Genomic DNA, 15,075 nt, shown 5'->3' with positions numbered 1-15,075 from the left:
GACAAGACAACATAATTAAACTCTGTCATCTGTGAATCAGAAAGAAAAGATCATCTGTAAAGCTACCAAAGAAAAAATAAATGGTGATACCAGTAGATTTATGTGGCTAGTCCAAAAATATGTAATCAGAATAATTAGAGTCATCCACTCCTCATCCTTTCAAAGATTATTCTGTATAGAAACAAGAAAGGCAATGATTTCTGTCCTCCAGTACCGAATTCTGGCTAATTCGGTGCTCCCCAGTCTCCATATTTCTGATTTGTTAGAAATCCTGGTTCATTCTAGCTAGTATTTCTCTGAAGTCAAAAAGTGTAGATAGTTGTTCTGTTTAAACAGATCAGATTATTTCTTAGTGCTAGAACACTGCTTAAAAGTTTCAGAAATTCAGAGATCTCTTCTGCCAAAATGATAATGCTTTGAAAATCATCTCCATGATGTACATTTACTTTTCTTGGAGAGTTTGAGCTTCTTCTCAGGGAACACTCCCTTTCTTGTCATTGCCAGCAAGTACGTGGCAGTGTGTGGTGAGAGCTCTGTTTTCTTTAAGTGAGATATGATTCCCTCCCTAAGAGCTGTTCTTGTTTATGGAGGGATGGAGGGGCCGAGTACAGTGTGCACAGTGCCCTAGTTGGGACTGAACACATTGCCCAAGGTATTTAAGAAGACAAAAATGAAGACGTGGATGCTAATGGGCTGTGTAAGTGGTAGTGCATCATCATGAGTTAATGAAGTTTTTTTCTGGAAATATGTGGGTTGAACCTGATCTCTGTTGGACCAGAGCAGTAGTTTTTAATCTTTGTGGGGTTGTGGACTCCTTTGAGAACCTGGTAAAAATTGTATGTACTTTTTTTTTTTTCCTCATTCTGTTTCTGGAAGTTTGTGGATCAAAGGCATTCATGACAGGGAAACCAAGTCAGATCTTTATGGGAATGGACAACAGGTTGAATAAAGAATCTAGAAACGAGAATACCAGTTGTCCATAAAGAACACTGATTACATTTGAATGGAGCAAAGGTTTTCAGCAGGTTGGTTAGATGAAGATTGTGGTTTGCTGAGATACAGAATAAGGTCAAGGCCACGGAGATCCATAAGCTCATGGAAAGGCCCTTTACTTCATTTGTTATGGGATATCCATTGACAGAGAATGTACACTGAACCGATATGGACTGGCCCATCAATCATTTGGTCATCTGCAACAGTGAGGACCAATTTGGAGGGAAGGAGATAAATGGGCTCAATGGATGTGTAGCATGGGAGAGTGATCTAGTTGTGGGTCTGTTGTGGCTGGTAAAGAATGACTCCAAGAAAACACCCTGAAACCGTCAGATTTGATATTTAGAATAGTTGTTTGAAATAGAAATTGGGTATCCAGATGGAAACAATCTGCAAAATAAGATGTATGGACTTAACTAAGGAGAACTTGGGAGAGAGGAAATAGAAATGGCAGTCATCCATACCAGACACGCATCGCAGTCAACTACATAGCTACTTGAGTTTAGTTCCCTGCTCTACTTCTGTCCTCTGCTGTGCTGCGTTCTGTCGCCCGGGCACTTGAGCTTGGCTCAGTACTCAGTGAGCATTTCTGTCTTCTGGGCCAGGGCTTTAGCTGTGTTGTATTGTCCTGTGCTGTCTCATAAGTCTTGTTTCTGTTGTGTTGGCTTGGGTTCTTGTCTTCGACATTCTTCTCTCTGGGGGCCTCTGCACTCTCGCTTTGCTGTGCTGTAGAGTTATCCCAGATGCAGAACCAGCCCTCACTCTCACTCTTGTTCTGTTTTTTGGTGTAATGTCTAGCTTTATTTGCAGCTCCTTCAGCAGACTGCCTCCTCTGGGAACCTCAACACCCTGAGCAGCCTCCACCCAATGGGAGGTAAGTGTTTCACTGCTGCGGAGGAGCAGCAGCAGCCAGGCCAACAGACCCAGCTAACAACAGTCTGAGAGTTCTGCACTATCGTGCAGAAACAAATTTGTTTCCACTCCATAAACCTGACATGAGACGAACATCCCAGGACTCAACTGCCTTGTCTCTAGAAGGTGACTGTATCAGTCATTGACGCCAGAGTTTTCTGGGGTTGTCTTCTGCTCCCCATCCCTCTAAATCTCTGTTGAGGAAGAAGATGGAAAAGATCCATTAGCACCTGCAGACTCTCTGAGGCCATTTTGATCAGAAGGAAACTGCTGCAGCTCTTTATTTCCACAATAAAGAGACTTTTCCAGTAACTCTGAAGAAAAGCCTAAGAGGGCTTCCATGCAAATGGCTTACCCTGAAGTTGCTAGAATCCAGGCAGTTAGTTTACTGTGTCTTCTCTGTGTTACGCCATAGGTGAATTACCTTTTGTTGCTATTGCCATGCATGGAAAACTTAACTGACACATACTTGAGTTTATAAGAGAATGGGGTTCCACAGACAAACCTAGGCAAGATCTGTCAGAATAAGTTAGTGGGGGTGGGGTTGAGAAGCTTAAGACCTCCCTGTCCACCCCTTTGGCAGTGGGATAAGGCTAGGCAAGTGCAGGTGAGGAAGGGGTGGTCTGGGGTGAGCTACATTGTGCCATTTGAAAAATGTTGATAGTTGTTTGCTTTGTCCCAGGGACTGAGGAAGTTGCCAGATTCTGAATCTGTGTTGTAGTTTTTTATTCTCATTAACTTTTCCCCCATCCCTCTGCCTTCCCATCATCTACTAAATGTTTTGCAACACATTGTCAGTGCAGTTTGACTCTCTGACTCTCCTTTTAATTGTTGTTTAGGCTCCATTTGGAAACCTTTCCCTCGTTTTTTTCTCTCTTCTCCTGATGACTAATGTGCCGTTCAGGTGGTGGTTTGTCTTTCTTTCTCCTGCTGTCCTCCCATGTATTCTCTCCCGTCGTTCCTCCCTGTCTGGGTCTCTGCTATGTTTTCTGCTTGTTATCTCCATTTCAAAGGACACATTCCCTGTAAAGTCTGGGTGAGGGACTCGAGTGCAGTCCCATTCTGTGCCACGGGTTTTGGCTTTGTCATCGTCTGGCTCCATGGTAGACCACAGACATCCTTCTCCTTCCCGGTTTCCTAATTGCCTGTCTCTTTATTAATGCTCACTTGGGGTGGCGTGCAGTTGGATTAGATACTTCTTCCGAGGAAAGTATGTCAAGTTTCTTAATGAGTTGAGTGATATCTGAATCTTTTTGGAGCCCTGTAGGGTTGCTCATAAAGCTTATCTAGAACATTTCCTCTTGGGAGCTAGCCTTCTCCCAGTGTGTGCTGTCATTGCTGGAGTGGATGGAAGGCGCCCGTATCTGCTCACTGATCCCTTGCTTTGGATGTTGCAGGGCTGAATGCAATGCAGTTACAGAATTTGGCTGCCCTAGCTGCCGCAGCCAGTGCTGCTCAGAACACACCGAGTGGTACCAATGCTCTCACTACATCCAGCAGTCCCCTCAGCGTACTCACCAGTTCAGGTAAGTGTGGGATGGGCCAGAGGGCCCTTGTGTCCCTTGGGCAGAATCCCAAGAGAGGGGTATGTCATTCTGGAGAGTAGGTAACACCCATTTCCAAAGGAGACAGATCATGAACAACAGATTTTCATGTGCCGTCTTCTGACTTTAACATCTCACAATTTTTAATTTCTTACAACCATCATTTGACTTGATATTCAGCAGGAAGAGTTATCAAAATTAATAACTGAAACCCTTCTTACTAAGAGAATACTTAAGTAGTATCACTCTTGAGCTTTGGTTCTTGTTGACATGAGAAGGTGAGTGTTGGCTTGAGTTTAACTCGGGGATTTCTGGTAGCAGGGTCCTCACCAAGCTCCAGTAGCAGCAGCTCTGTCAACCCCATCGCCTCCCTTGGAGCCTTGCAGACATTAGCTGGAGCCACAGCAGGCCTCAACGTCAGCTCTCTGGCAGGTGAGAGGCAGCCCCTGGATGTCATTTGGCTTTTCTTTGTGTAGATGGCACACTATAAACAACTCTGGTATGGGCACTGTTAGAATGATGGAGATAATCGTGCGATTTTGAGTCAGACCTGAGTTAAATTCCATGTCTGTCCCTTCACTGGCCATAACTTTTGACCACCTTTTCAAGGTCATCTTCTCATCTATGAAGTGGGAATAGAATACTTGGAGGGTTATTAAGTAAAATGAGAACACAGGTAAAGTACTGAGCACATTGCTCAGTACACTGTCCAAAGAGAAAATGGGGCAAGTCATGTGTGAGTGGTATCCTTTCTTGCACAGATGGAAAGGAGGTAATATCTCCATTAGCAATGAGGCTTGGTGAGTGTCCTAAAGTCTGGCCACTCAGATGGATATTTCTCCTCAGGGTGATACTAAGAGCAAGATAAAAGGGAGGACTTTGGAGTTTTTCTTTGGTATTGATTGAGTCTTTTCAATCCTGTTAATCCTGTTCTCTCCCCCACCAAAGGGATGGCTGCTTTAAATGGTGGTCTGGGCAGCAGTGGCCTTTCCAACGGCACTGGGAGCACCATGGAGGCCCTCACGCAGGCCTACTCGGGGATCCAGCAGTATGCCGCCGCGGCGCTGCCCACTCTGTACAACCAGAACCTGTTGACACAGCAGAGCATTGGTGCTGCTGGCAGCCAGAAGGAAGGTGAGTGGTACAGAGGGAGCCTGCAGTTGGGGCCAGGGGTGGTTTCTCTGTACCAGAACTGAAAGACAGTGCAAAGGCCATTCAGGCGGTCAGACCGCCACTTGTCTTGGACAGTGTCAAAGATAGACTGAGAAACTCTTTAAGTGTGATCTACTTTTGGAATGTTTTCTGGATGTGGCTCAGATCAGAGATACCTCCGAACGCCCTTCTGGAATGGGGCTGCCATTTTTAGATGAAGAAACAATCTGTTTTTATTAGGAAGTCTTTTCTTGAGTTATAAACCTGTCAGAGGAGATCTTCAGTGTGGGTGTCCCTTTTAGCTATATCTTGGCATTTTTCTCCTTTTCTGATCTATGCTTTTACTAATTGAGGACAGAATGAAGGCTGATGGGACAGAAAGAGCTGTGGCCCGTGGGTTGATGCAGAAGTATGCGTTTTGATATAAATGGCATTAAATTTAGGAGAGGCTATCTAGGCAGGAAGAGGCCTGAGGTAGTTTGTATGAATAGAAAGTCCTGCTGCACCTCTCTGCTTGTATTTGACTGGGTTTTTATAACCAGGAGCTGGCAAGGTTTAAGCACTACTGTAGGGAAAAGGCAAGTGTCCTCTCTTGCCTTAGCAGCAAGGAGTCCTGGTTTAGTACAGCCTTACCTGCTCTGAATCAGGTGCTTTTGTGCCTTAGGTTGTGGTAGTAGGAGAACTGGTGGCACTGTGGAAACAGACAGTAAACTAGGAAAAGTGTGAGGTGTTCGAGATGGCACGCTGAAACATGAATAAGAAAGGGGGATAAGGAGTGCCGGGGACACCGCATTTTGTAGCGGGTGGTTGGAGATGGTGTCTCTAAGTTGCCATCTAGGCAGAGGAGGACGAGTAATGGGGACAGAGGAACAGCAAATGCAAATGCCCTGAGGTAGCAGTGTTCCTCAGCGTGCTGGACCGCATCGGGGAGGCCAGGGTACTGGAGAATGGCTGCACTGTGATTGTAATGCAACTCTTCTTGGTTAGAAATCGTTGAGTGGTTGGAGGAGGAAAGCATGTGCTATTTTTGAGCTCGATGTTAATCATAGTTTAAAATGTAATTTCTTTTCACTGAGGTACAATTGGCATAAGGTGAAATTCACTTTTTTGGAATATAGCTCTGTGAGCTCTGATGGAGGCCTACAGTCGTCCAACCACCATCGCAAATACAGAACATTTCTGTCACCCCCAGAAATTCCCTTGTGTCCTTTTGTAGTCATTTCTTTGCCCCCACTCCCTGCCTCTAGCAGTTACCAATCCATTTGCTGCCCCTGTAATTTCTAGACATAATTTTGAAACCTGTCTTGCTTAGAAGTTCTTTCTACCTCCTTTTCTGTTTTCTACGAGCGTCTTGTTTCTGGTTTTATGCTGCACATGCAGGTTCCCCCACTGCGTTGTGTAGCTGTACCTTCCTCCACAGGGTCAGATTCTGATGTCCCTCCGTGAGACACGGAGCATGGCTGAACGTGGGGGAAGGGATCTGTTTCAGTGATTGCCTTTCGGTTCCCTGCTTTGTATTTGGAGAATCTGTTGGGGTGCTAACACTTTTAACACCGGGGGGAATGAGAGACGATGCAGGAGGATAAGCTTGCTTCACACTGATAACCTTTTCGATCAATGGGTGTCTTGAAGGTCCAGAGGGAGCCAACCTGTTCATCTACCACCTGCCCCAGGAGTTTGGAGATCAGGACCTGCTGCAGATGTTCATGCCCTTTGGGAATGTCGTGTCTGCCAAGGTTTTCATAGACAAGCAGACAAACCTGAGCAAGTGTTTTGGTATGTGGGTTTCCCTTCTTGTGTGTGTGTTGGGTAGGGGGGTAATTATTTTTACCACAGAGAAAGACAGGGAGGGGCTGATAGCAGAAACTTGGGATGGAGTTTGGGTTATTGTTTAACTCATCCTTATACAGATTTTCGTGACCTTTTTCTGAGCCTCAGTTGGTGTTTTGTTTTGTTTTGTTTTGTTGGGCTTTTTTAAAAATATTTATTTTTAGAGAGAGGGGAAGGGAGGAAGGAGGAGGGAGAGAAAGATCAATGTGCAAGAGAAACGTCAGTTGGCTGCCTTTCTTGTGCCCCCAACTAGGAAACCTGGCCCACAGCCCAGGCCTGTGCCCTGACTGGGAATCAAAACCGGTGATCTTTTGGTTTGCAGGCTGGTGCTCAGTCCACTGAGCCGCTCCAGGCAGAGTTAGCCTCAGGTTTTTTCACTTCTGTAACGGGCGCCATGAGTTCTGCCCGCACTGTCTCTCTAGAGGATAAGATGATGTGTGGGATGGGAAATGGCCAAAATACTTACTAAAAGTACCACATCAGTGTCAGGTGATACTGTTAGGAATTTATTTTATGTGATGACAATTTACGGATATTTTTGTCCCTGCTGAGGAAAATTGGGATTTGAAGCTAAGCTCATCAAGTATTTCTTGCATAAGGAGGACTGGGAATCTCCTTGCCTCGTTATGCCCCTCACCTAGGTTTCTGCTTGGACACACAGGTTTTGTTAGTTACGACAATCCTGTTTCGGCTCAAGCTGCCATCCAGTCCATGAACGGCTTTCAGATTGGCATGAAGCGGCTTAAAGTGCAGCTCAAACGTTCGAAGAATGACAGCAAGCCCTACTGAGCGTGCTCCCCTCAGACTGGAGTGAGAGGGTCTCTGGTAAGTTGGGGAGGAGCACCTGGTGAGGCGAAGCCCTAGGCTGTGTGTTGGCAGCCCTGGACCCTGATCCCTGCCACTCTCGCAGGCACAGCTTGCCCTGAAGACGCGGCTACTGCCTTCTGTGGGAGTTTCGCTTCGTACAGAGGACGAGTTTGTGCTTTGGTTTCCAGTGTTTTACTTTGGAGTTTAGGTGCCATATTCTGAGTTTTTTTTTTTCTTTATTTAAAGTTTGCTGTGTTTGTAACCAGTGTGTGTTGAGAAGGACCAACATCACACCGCCCTGGGGGAGGAAGGGGAATGGAGAAACATTAAAGAAGATCAGGACTTGCCCAAAACTACCCCAAGAGAGAGGACTGAGTGAAACCAAAAACTGACCCCCAGAATCTCCCCAAGTGCAAGAGTGGATGAAATGAGAACTAATGTCCAAGAGCCGTGGTGGGTGGAGCTGGTGGGGGTGGTGCCGGAGGAAAGTGAGAGGAAGTTGACATGCGGAAACTTCCGTAGCTGCCTTCCGTGGAAGTACTGAGTTCTTGCTACCAGTTTTTCTGACTCTTGTCCAGGACCTCTGCCCCTCTTTCCCAAGAAAGGGCTAACAATTCTCTGGAAATAAAACTCCTGTTAAATTAGCCTGACATATGCAAAAAAGCAGGGAGACATCACCGATTACTGGCTTTCCCAGCCAGCCACTGGTGTTGATTTGGCCCTGCCTGGCTAGTGGCTCCTAGGAAGAACCAGCCAGTCAGAGTGGCCATTTTTAGTTCATTTCAACACCAGATTAGACCATGGCCCATTTCTTACAGGTCCTCTTAGAGAAGGCCTCCAGGGAGGATACTCTGGTTTCCTTCCTTGTAGTTGACCACAGTGAGGAGTGTCATTTCACCCCAAACCACCACTTTATCATGAGGGCAGAACCAAGAAGGGCTTGTAGTGCCTGGTGGAGGGGGCTCCTCTCCTGAGCAGAGGGATCAAAAGCCATCTAGTTGGGGGAGAGGAGCCTGCTTCTAGTTGTGCCTGTCCTTCAGGCCAGAGTGCTACATTGGCCAGAGGCCAGCCAGCACTTAGTACTTGAGACGGTGGAGAAGTCCGTACTTGCCTCCTTGTGGAGGGGCCCAGGCGTAGTATTTTCACCAAGGCAGGCCCTTCTTCTAACCGCTCCCGCACTACCTTCTGCTCTTGGGGACAAAGGAGACTATAGGACGTTTACAGCCTCCATATGGATTTAGTGTTCATTTACCTCAGTATTACCTTGTTCGTTTTTGTCCACGTGCTTACAGTTAGCTCCCTGCTGCCTCCCACAGGTCTCACTCCAGCTCTTGCCTGTGACCGTCCCCCCGCCCCCCAGCCTCTGGGCTCTGCCTCTGCTCTAGGAAACGCTGTGGGCGTAGAGAGCCAGGAAGGACATGCTGTTGGGAATGTGCACTTTGGCACAGGTAGCCCTGTTAAGATATGACTCTTAGCGCCAAGGCCAGTGACTGGGTGCCTAGGATCTTCAGTTTCACACACATCAGTCCTGACCCCGAACAGCAGAGATGAGATTAAAGGGGTTGGTTTGCTAGTGAGTCAGATGGGGACTCTCTCCTTGTCATGCTGTCCGTGTGGGTCGCAGACAGGGGTTGACCATCTTGCTGTCGTACAGGTAGTTGGTGTTGGGTTATCCCATTGAAGCTGGGACAGCTGTTCTCTTCTCATAGTAATAACTTGGGTCTGTTGTCCTCTAAGGAACGTGAAACATACTTAAGCTGAACCACGTAAACTTGAATTCTGCACACTGGGTGAAATGTGTCCTGTGTTTCAAGGATAAAACTGTTCCAAAGGCTTCCAGGGTCATGATGGGATTTTTTAAATAAATGCAAAAAATAAAAATAAAAAAGAAAAAAGAAAACAAAAAAAGAAAAAAATGCTAGGTTGGGGAGGCGCTGTTCTGAATCCCAACCAGCTGGAATCAAGAATGTCGTTTCTATTTTTATAGAAGTTTTATACAGCTCCGGGGTGGAGAATATTTATTACCTAAATTATATCTCTGGAAAAGGCCAGGATTTTGTAGAATCCAGAATGTGATTGTTATACACACAGGGTGCTGTGTATGATTGAAACTACTGACTTTCTGTGGCCTGTTTGCAGCCCAGCCAATCTGCCAGAGGGGGAGGAGTTAATGCTGTGAATTGGCGGAGGAGAGAGCTGTGCTCTCCAGGGCGCTGCGGTGCTGTGATCGCTAACCTTCTGTTGTGTCTTCCTCCTTGGCCATCGTGGGGTTTTCCAAGTCCCAGAACTCCACTCCGTCCCCACTTTTCCCTTTCTCTCCCTCCTCCCCCAGTTCACCGTTATCATCCACAGATTTGTCCTGGGCTCTGGGACCTTCAGAAACCCCTTTCCAAATGACTTGAAAGGCAAAGGTGTGATCGACCTGCCTTTGAAACCAGGCCCTGAGGTTTCATTCCTGCTTGTGGGTTCTCTTTTCTAAAAGGATCATTTGCCCCAGCAGGGCCCTGGGCTGCCACAGCGGCCGGCTGATGAGACGGGCGCTTCTGTCTGTCCTCTGCCCCTGCCCAGTGAGTTAGCGCGGCAGCACTGCCCTTGAGCACAGTTTTCTCCCCAGGCCAAAGAGGGTTTGTGAAGGCGCTGCTCCCCTACAAGCCTCACGGTGTGAGAGTGTTCATTTTGGAGAGTGGAGACTCGTAGTCAAGTCTTAAGCAACCTTTTACTGTTGTGTGGGGGTTTCATTTTCATAAATGTGTTTTCTCCTGTAGTTTTTTTTTTGTTTGTTTCTTACTTGGGTTTCATCATGAAATTGATTTGCCTTGAATGCAGCTAGACACTGTCTCCTGGGTCCCACATGAGTGGCCAGGGCCTGCGTGGAAGCTAAGAGCTTGGATTTCTGGGAACAAAGGGCCATCCCCACAGGACTGAGGAGAAATCCTGGCCCTCTCCCCTCAAGAGTTCTCCCACCCAGGCTCCTCCTCCTTCCTGGGTCTTACACAGGGAGCTGGAGAGGCGGAGGCTCTGCTCCCCCAGAGGCCTCTTCTTAGATGGGTTTGGACGCTTCAGGGGAAATCCAAGCCTTAGTTTCCCTTCTGTCTCTGGCAGTTGGATGTTTTCTTGGTGTCCTCCATGTCCTTTTTGACTTTTCCCTGTGTCCATTGTTAGCATGTGCAAAAGTTCCCTGTCATTACCCAGCCCCTGCCCCGCCCGCCTCCTCATTTCAGGGCTGTACACAGTGAGTGTTCCTGTTCTCTCTCTCTTTGTTTGGATGTATTGCTCTGTGTAACTCAGTGGGTCTCCCTCTTTCTGGTTTGTTTTTTTTTCTAGATTCCTGCCGTTTGTTCATCGTTGTGCCTAAAGCATGTCGATGTGGCGTCAAGTACATCGTCCAAATCCCTGTCTCTTCAGCTTCTCTGATGCTTGAACTCTCACCTTTGACCTTGTGTTGATCTTTGATGCTGATGTGTATTTTTATTATGTTTGTTTCTTTCTTTGTTTTTCTTTTTTCTTTCCTTTTTTTTTTTTCTTTTGTGCTGCCAAATTGGTTTTGCTAGAACGACTGCTGAAGGGGAAATATTTAAACTTGCATTTGAATATAAAAAAATCTATTTTTCTAGAACTTCATAAGATAACCACTTGATTTTGTGATTCCAATTCTTTGTAATTGTCTTCAGAGCAGCCCTACTAGCACATACCGCGTGGTGTTTGTATTTCTGTGAACACACAGCCAGTCCGTTTCTAGGCTTTGTTTCTGTGTGCTTAGTTTTAAAGACAACTTTGAAGTAAACAATGAAATAAAAGATGTCACTGAAACCTTTGAGGCTCCTGAGCACATTTTGCTGATACAGTTTGTGGGGCTTGAGGAGACCGCATGTGTTCTTATTTTTGTTTTTCTGAGCTCTCAACTGCAGAGAACACCTGAACCCCCTTTCCTTTTTGACAGCAGGCTGCAGCTCGGGCCCCAGCCAGCCCTTTTCCTTTGGAGGGTCTTCCCTGCAGCCACCTCGCGGGGGCCTGCAGCTCCCTCGGCCCCTCCCCTCCATGCTTGTTCCTACAGTCTCCACAGCAAAATGTGATGCTTTGATTTTTTTGTTTTGTTTTTGTATTGTTTTTGTGCTTTTGTTTGGAATTTTTTCCTTTCCTAGTAAGATTATGCCCAGAAAAAACAAGTTTTGCATGTTTCCTGCTGTTTCTTCACACCTTCTTATATATCACCTTCACCTCTCTGTTTTCTATAGTTTGTGCAAAAACTGACCTATTTAAAAGGGTTTCAAAGAAGCTGTTTTAAATTGTTGTGGGGTTATTTTTTCAAGATTGTATTGTTTTATTTTGAAGTGGCGACTTTCTCCTCTGTTGCCCTTAGAGCGTTTGCCTGTGCACTTAGACTGTCACCTCGAGTGGCCTCTGGGCCTCGGCAGGGCCTCCAGGAGGCCAGCTGCCCTGTCGGACATGGGCTGGGAGGGTGCCAGGAGAGGCACGAGGAACAGAGGTAGAATCCAGAAGGTGGCTGCGGGTGGGCTAGAGGCTTAGCGTGTTGAGGGTAGCGAGTATCCTCGGTCCAGAGGAAGGAGGGTGCTCTCCACCAGTCGGAGGAGGCTATCTGTGCACTAAGTGGCAATATACCTGCCCGCGTTTTTCCTAGGTGACAAGCACAATACTACAGTCTTCACACTGTTTACAGCCCTGGCCACCAGCTACCCCACACTGGCTCTTCACCACAGCTCTGCTCTTGCTCAGCTGGTGGGATGGGGTAAGGGCGGGGATTTGTTTTTTCAAACTGGGTGAAGAGCCAAATAGCTACTGTCCCTGGGTGCCAGGCAAGCCAGTTCCTTGGTTCCCTGAAGGGAACTTGCCCTCCTCTCATGTGGCACCATCCACCCCCAGGGTCTAAGGGCCTGAGTGAGAATGCGAATGGTGAGGGAGAGCCTAGAGGAGGTGAGTGGTCACAGGATGGGTCTGTGGAGGTAAGAGGTTGCAGAGGGAGGAGTTTGTGAGAGATCCCAGCCAGAGAGCTAGGCTGCTAGTGGGCGGAGGAGCTGGGAAGCTAGATTGTCCAGGGAAGGGTGGAGAGGGAGGGGTAGCCAAGGGCCCAGGGAGGGGGTGGGGAAGGTAGAAGCACTGTTAGCATCATCCATGCTGGGGTTGATGAAGGAAGGGGTCCCAGCAGAACTTCTGGTCTGGGACCCAGCAGGTTGCCTAGTATTATGCTTGGGGCCACTCTTACTGGAAGGAAAGGGCAGCCAAATGAAGGCCCAGTGTATGGTAGACTCCTTAATTTCCTGGAAGGGGCAGTTGGATGGAAAGAGGCCAGGAACCCCAGCCTGAGCAAGACTGCCGTGCACCCCACAGTCTGACTGCACAGAGCCACCTCTGTCGGCGAAGGCGCTGAGGCCCCCCTTCCTGTGTGTCAGAGTCTGTGTTTGCCAATGTATTTTGCTTTCGATTCCAAGAGGAGCTCTGGGAAAACCTGTGGATAAAACCAAATGCCAAACGTTGGACGTTGTTTCCTTTTCTTTTTCTCTCTCTGATTGTTTTAATTGTTCTGTGGTGGTTTTAATGGATTTGAGACCCTGGAGCGGCAGCTGCCTTTCTGATTTCCAGCTGCTTTTTGTGAATAATTTAAAAAGAAAAAAAAAAAGAAACTTTACATTTTGGAGACAAACCTGTGTGAGTTTTTTATTGGTACAAACGTTGTATTTAACACTAGGGGTTTTGTACAGTTTTTTGCCTTTTCTACTAGAAAACAATGTAAAGTGATTTCACAATGTGAAGAGAAAAAATTGCCACTATGACCAAACGCACAGTCTGTTCTGCAGCAACAACGGGATTCAATCAGCTCAAAGTCGCGATTCAGCCGTAGAAATGCTTTTCCTTTACCTTGTTTGAGCTCTTCCTTTCTTTCCTGTTTTGATTTGCAAAAGAAAATGTCTTTTTGTGTGAACTTGTGTTGTACAATGTAGAAAATTATGGATTTTACTTTAATGGTTTAAAAAAAAAAAGGCAAGAAGAGCCCTTGTTGCTTTTCTGACCTGATCACAGAGTTTGTGTAGTGGATTAAAAAAAAAAAAATGTTACAAGTTTGGAGCGAGGGAGTATGTGTTTAAAAAGAATCGCCTTCCTTTTTTTGTGTGTTTTTCCTTTTGTCCCAATGGGGAACCTAAATCTGTTTTAATTGCACAGACACACGGACAAAAAGTCATTTTGTATCTGCCAAGTGTGGTACCTTCCTTTGTTTATTTGCTATTAAACTGTTTGAGAAGAACTGGTGTTGTCTTCAGAGTTGTTGATTGTTGGGGTGGGCGGTGGGGGCTGGAGGCATTGGTGGCCTTCCTGGAGGAGGGGCCACGGTCCCCTGGTTTCATTTTGATGTACCTGTCGGTTTGCAGCTGAACCCACCAAAGGCTCCTGAAAGAAGATGGCGTCTCCCAAAAAGCTGCCTTCTCCATCATCTGTTCTTGTGCAGTAACCCTGCTGATACAGAAGCACCTCAAAACTTTTTTGGTCTTCTTAATTTTCATGCTGCTTTTAATCCCAGTAGTGGCTGCCACACTGCAGAATTGGCCCAAACCTGTGAGTGCAAGTCTTTCCCTAGGCGGTGGAGTTCCTGTGCCAGGGAGGCTGCGGCCAGCGAGGCGTCGGGAGCATGGCCTTCTTCCTCTCCAGGCCTCGACCCCAGCAGCCCCAGTGGGGCAGCTTCCTTCTCCTTCGCTCTGCCCTCAGAACAGAGTTGCAGCGGGGCATTTCTAAGGTTCCTGGGCTTCGCTGTTCATTAATTCTCTATTCCTCTCCAAGGGAGGTCCTACATCAGGGCCTCCTCAGCCCTCAGTGACTGGTGCAGCCACTGGGCCAGGAGTTTGGGGCCCTCCTCTGGGAGGCCAGGCCCCATCCTTCTCACCGCGGGCCCTCTGGCAGAGGGCCGTGTCTGGGGCGGTACTTCCCAGCAGGGTCCCTCTGAGGACCAGCCTGTGCAGAGTGTTCGGTGGACGTAGGGGTTCTGAATGCAAGTAGACTAGGGAGTATTGTTTTGTCCTTTATAATCGTTAAAAACATGTGTCACTAGCCCTGGCCGGGAGGCTCAGTTGATTGGATCGTCACCCACGCACCAAGAAGGTTGCAGGTTTGATCCCCAGTCAGGGCACGTGTGGGAGGCAGCTGATAGATGTTCTCCCTCACATCGATGTTTCTCTCTCGCCCTCCTCCTCTCTCTCAAGTCAGTAAACACCTTTGGGCGGAGGGCTTTAAATACATGCATTTAACTAAACATCAAAACTTCGTATTAATAGGCGGTGATCATCCTAGCTGCTTGCGTTCGTTGACCACAATCCCAGTGCTGTGGGAAACACTTGGTACACATTTTTATGTTTGTCTTTTTTCTCCCCTCAAAGAAGGTCCTTTACTGAGACCTCCTTCAAACATTTCAGTCCTGATACCTCAAGCTCTGAATAAACTTCAGCTCTGTTGACTCTCTGATAGCTGAGCTACGTGAAGTCTTGACAGTGGCAAAAGCACCCCCCACTGTGTTCCAGTCTTCACAACATCCCAGGAAAGGAGCTACTGTTCCCACCCCTGTTTTGCAGACAAGCAAACTGAGGCTAAAAGGCACTGGGCTGCTTACTAGTACGTGGCATGCACTGAGAGTGAAACCGGGCCTGCCTGATTCCCAAGCCCTTTCTTGTAACCACTGCTGAGGAGACAACTCAATAAAAGCCAGTAGACGTGCTCTAGTTAACCTGTGCGGCCTCACTGCACGCACTCTAGGCTCTAGTGAAAGGACCTTGGGGGACCCTGCAGCCCTGTGGCTCCTTTGGGTGGTGACTCGTCACAGCTTTGCCCTCCTTAG

At 47.3% G+C, this 15,075-nt stretch overlaps 1 protein-coding gene across 19 annotated transcripts in view; it reads left to right on the top strand.

The window, feature by feature from the left end:
- CELF1 (CUGBP Elav-like family member 1) overlaps positions 1 to 13,497 on the top strand; it is a 68,915-nt gene extending 55,418 nt beyond the window's left edge. For 6 of the 19 annotated variants that reach the window (XM_036029385.1, XM_036029387.1, XM_036029393.1 and 3 more), the window contains 6 exons: positions 1,792 to 1,867; positions 3,303 to 3,431; positions 3,768 to 3,881; positions 4,398 to 4,583; positions 6,234 to 6,377; positions 7,093 to 13,497. In XM_036029385.1, coding sequence (XP_035885278.1) covers positions 1,792 to 1,867; positions 3,303 to 3,431; positions 3,768 to 3,881; positions 4,398 to 4,583; positions 6,234 to 6,377; positions 7,093 to 7,220 — 777 coding nt within the window. In that variant the 3' untranslated portion in view covers positions 7,221 to 13,497. The remainder of the gene's footprint in view (positions 1 to 1,791; positions 1,868 to 3,302; positions 3,432 to 3,767; positions 3,882 to 4,397; positions 4,584 to 6,233; positions 6,378 to 7,092) is intronic. The other 13 variants (XM_028515154.2, XM_036029396.1, XM_036029390.1 and 10 more) reach the window with 8 other exon arrangements.
- Positions 13,498 to 15,075: the final 1,578 nt, after the last annotated feature.

The sequence above is a fragment of the Phyllostomus discolor genome, chromosome 6 (genome assembly GCF_004126475.2).
Source record: "Phyllostomus discolor isolate MPI-MPIP mPhyDis1 chromosome 6, mPhyDis1.pri.v3, whole genome shotgun sequence".
Classification (NCBI taxonomy): Eukaryota; Metazoa; Chordata; class Mammalia; order Chiroptera; family Phyllostomidae; genus Phyllostomus; species Phyllostomus discolor.
Note: the sequence above shows the minus strand (reverse complement) of the source record. Positions and strands in the feature narration are given on the sequence as shown.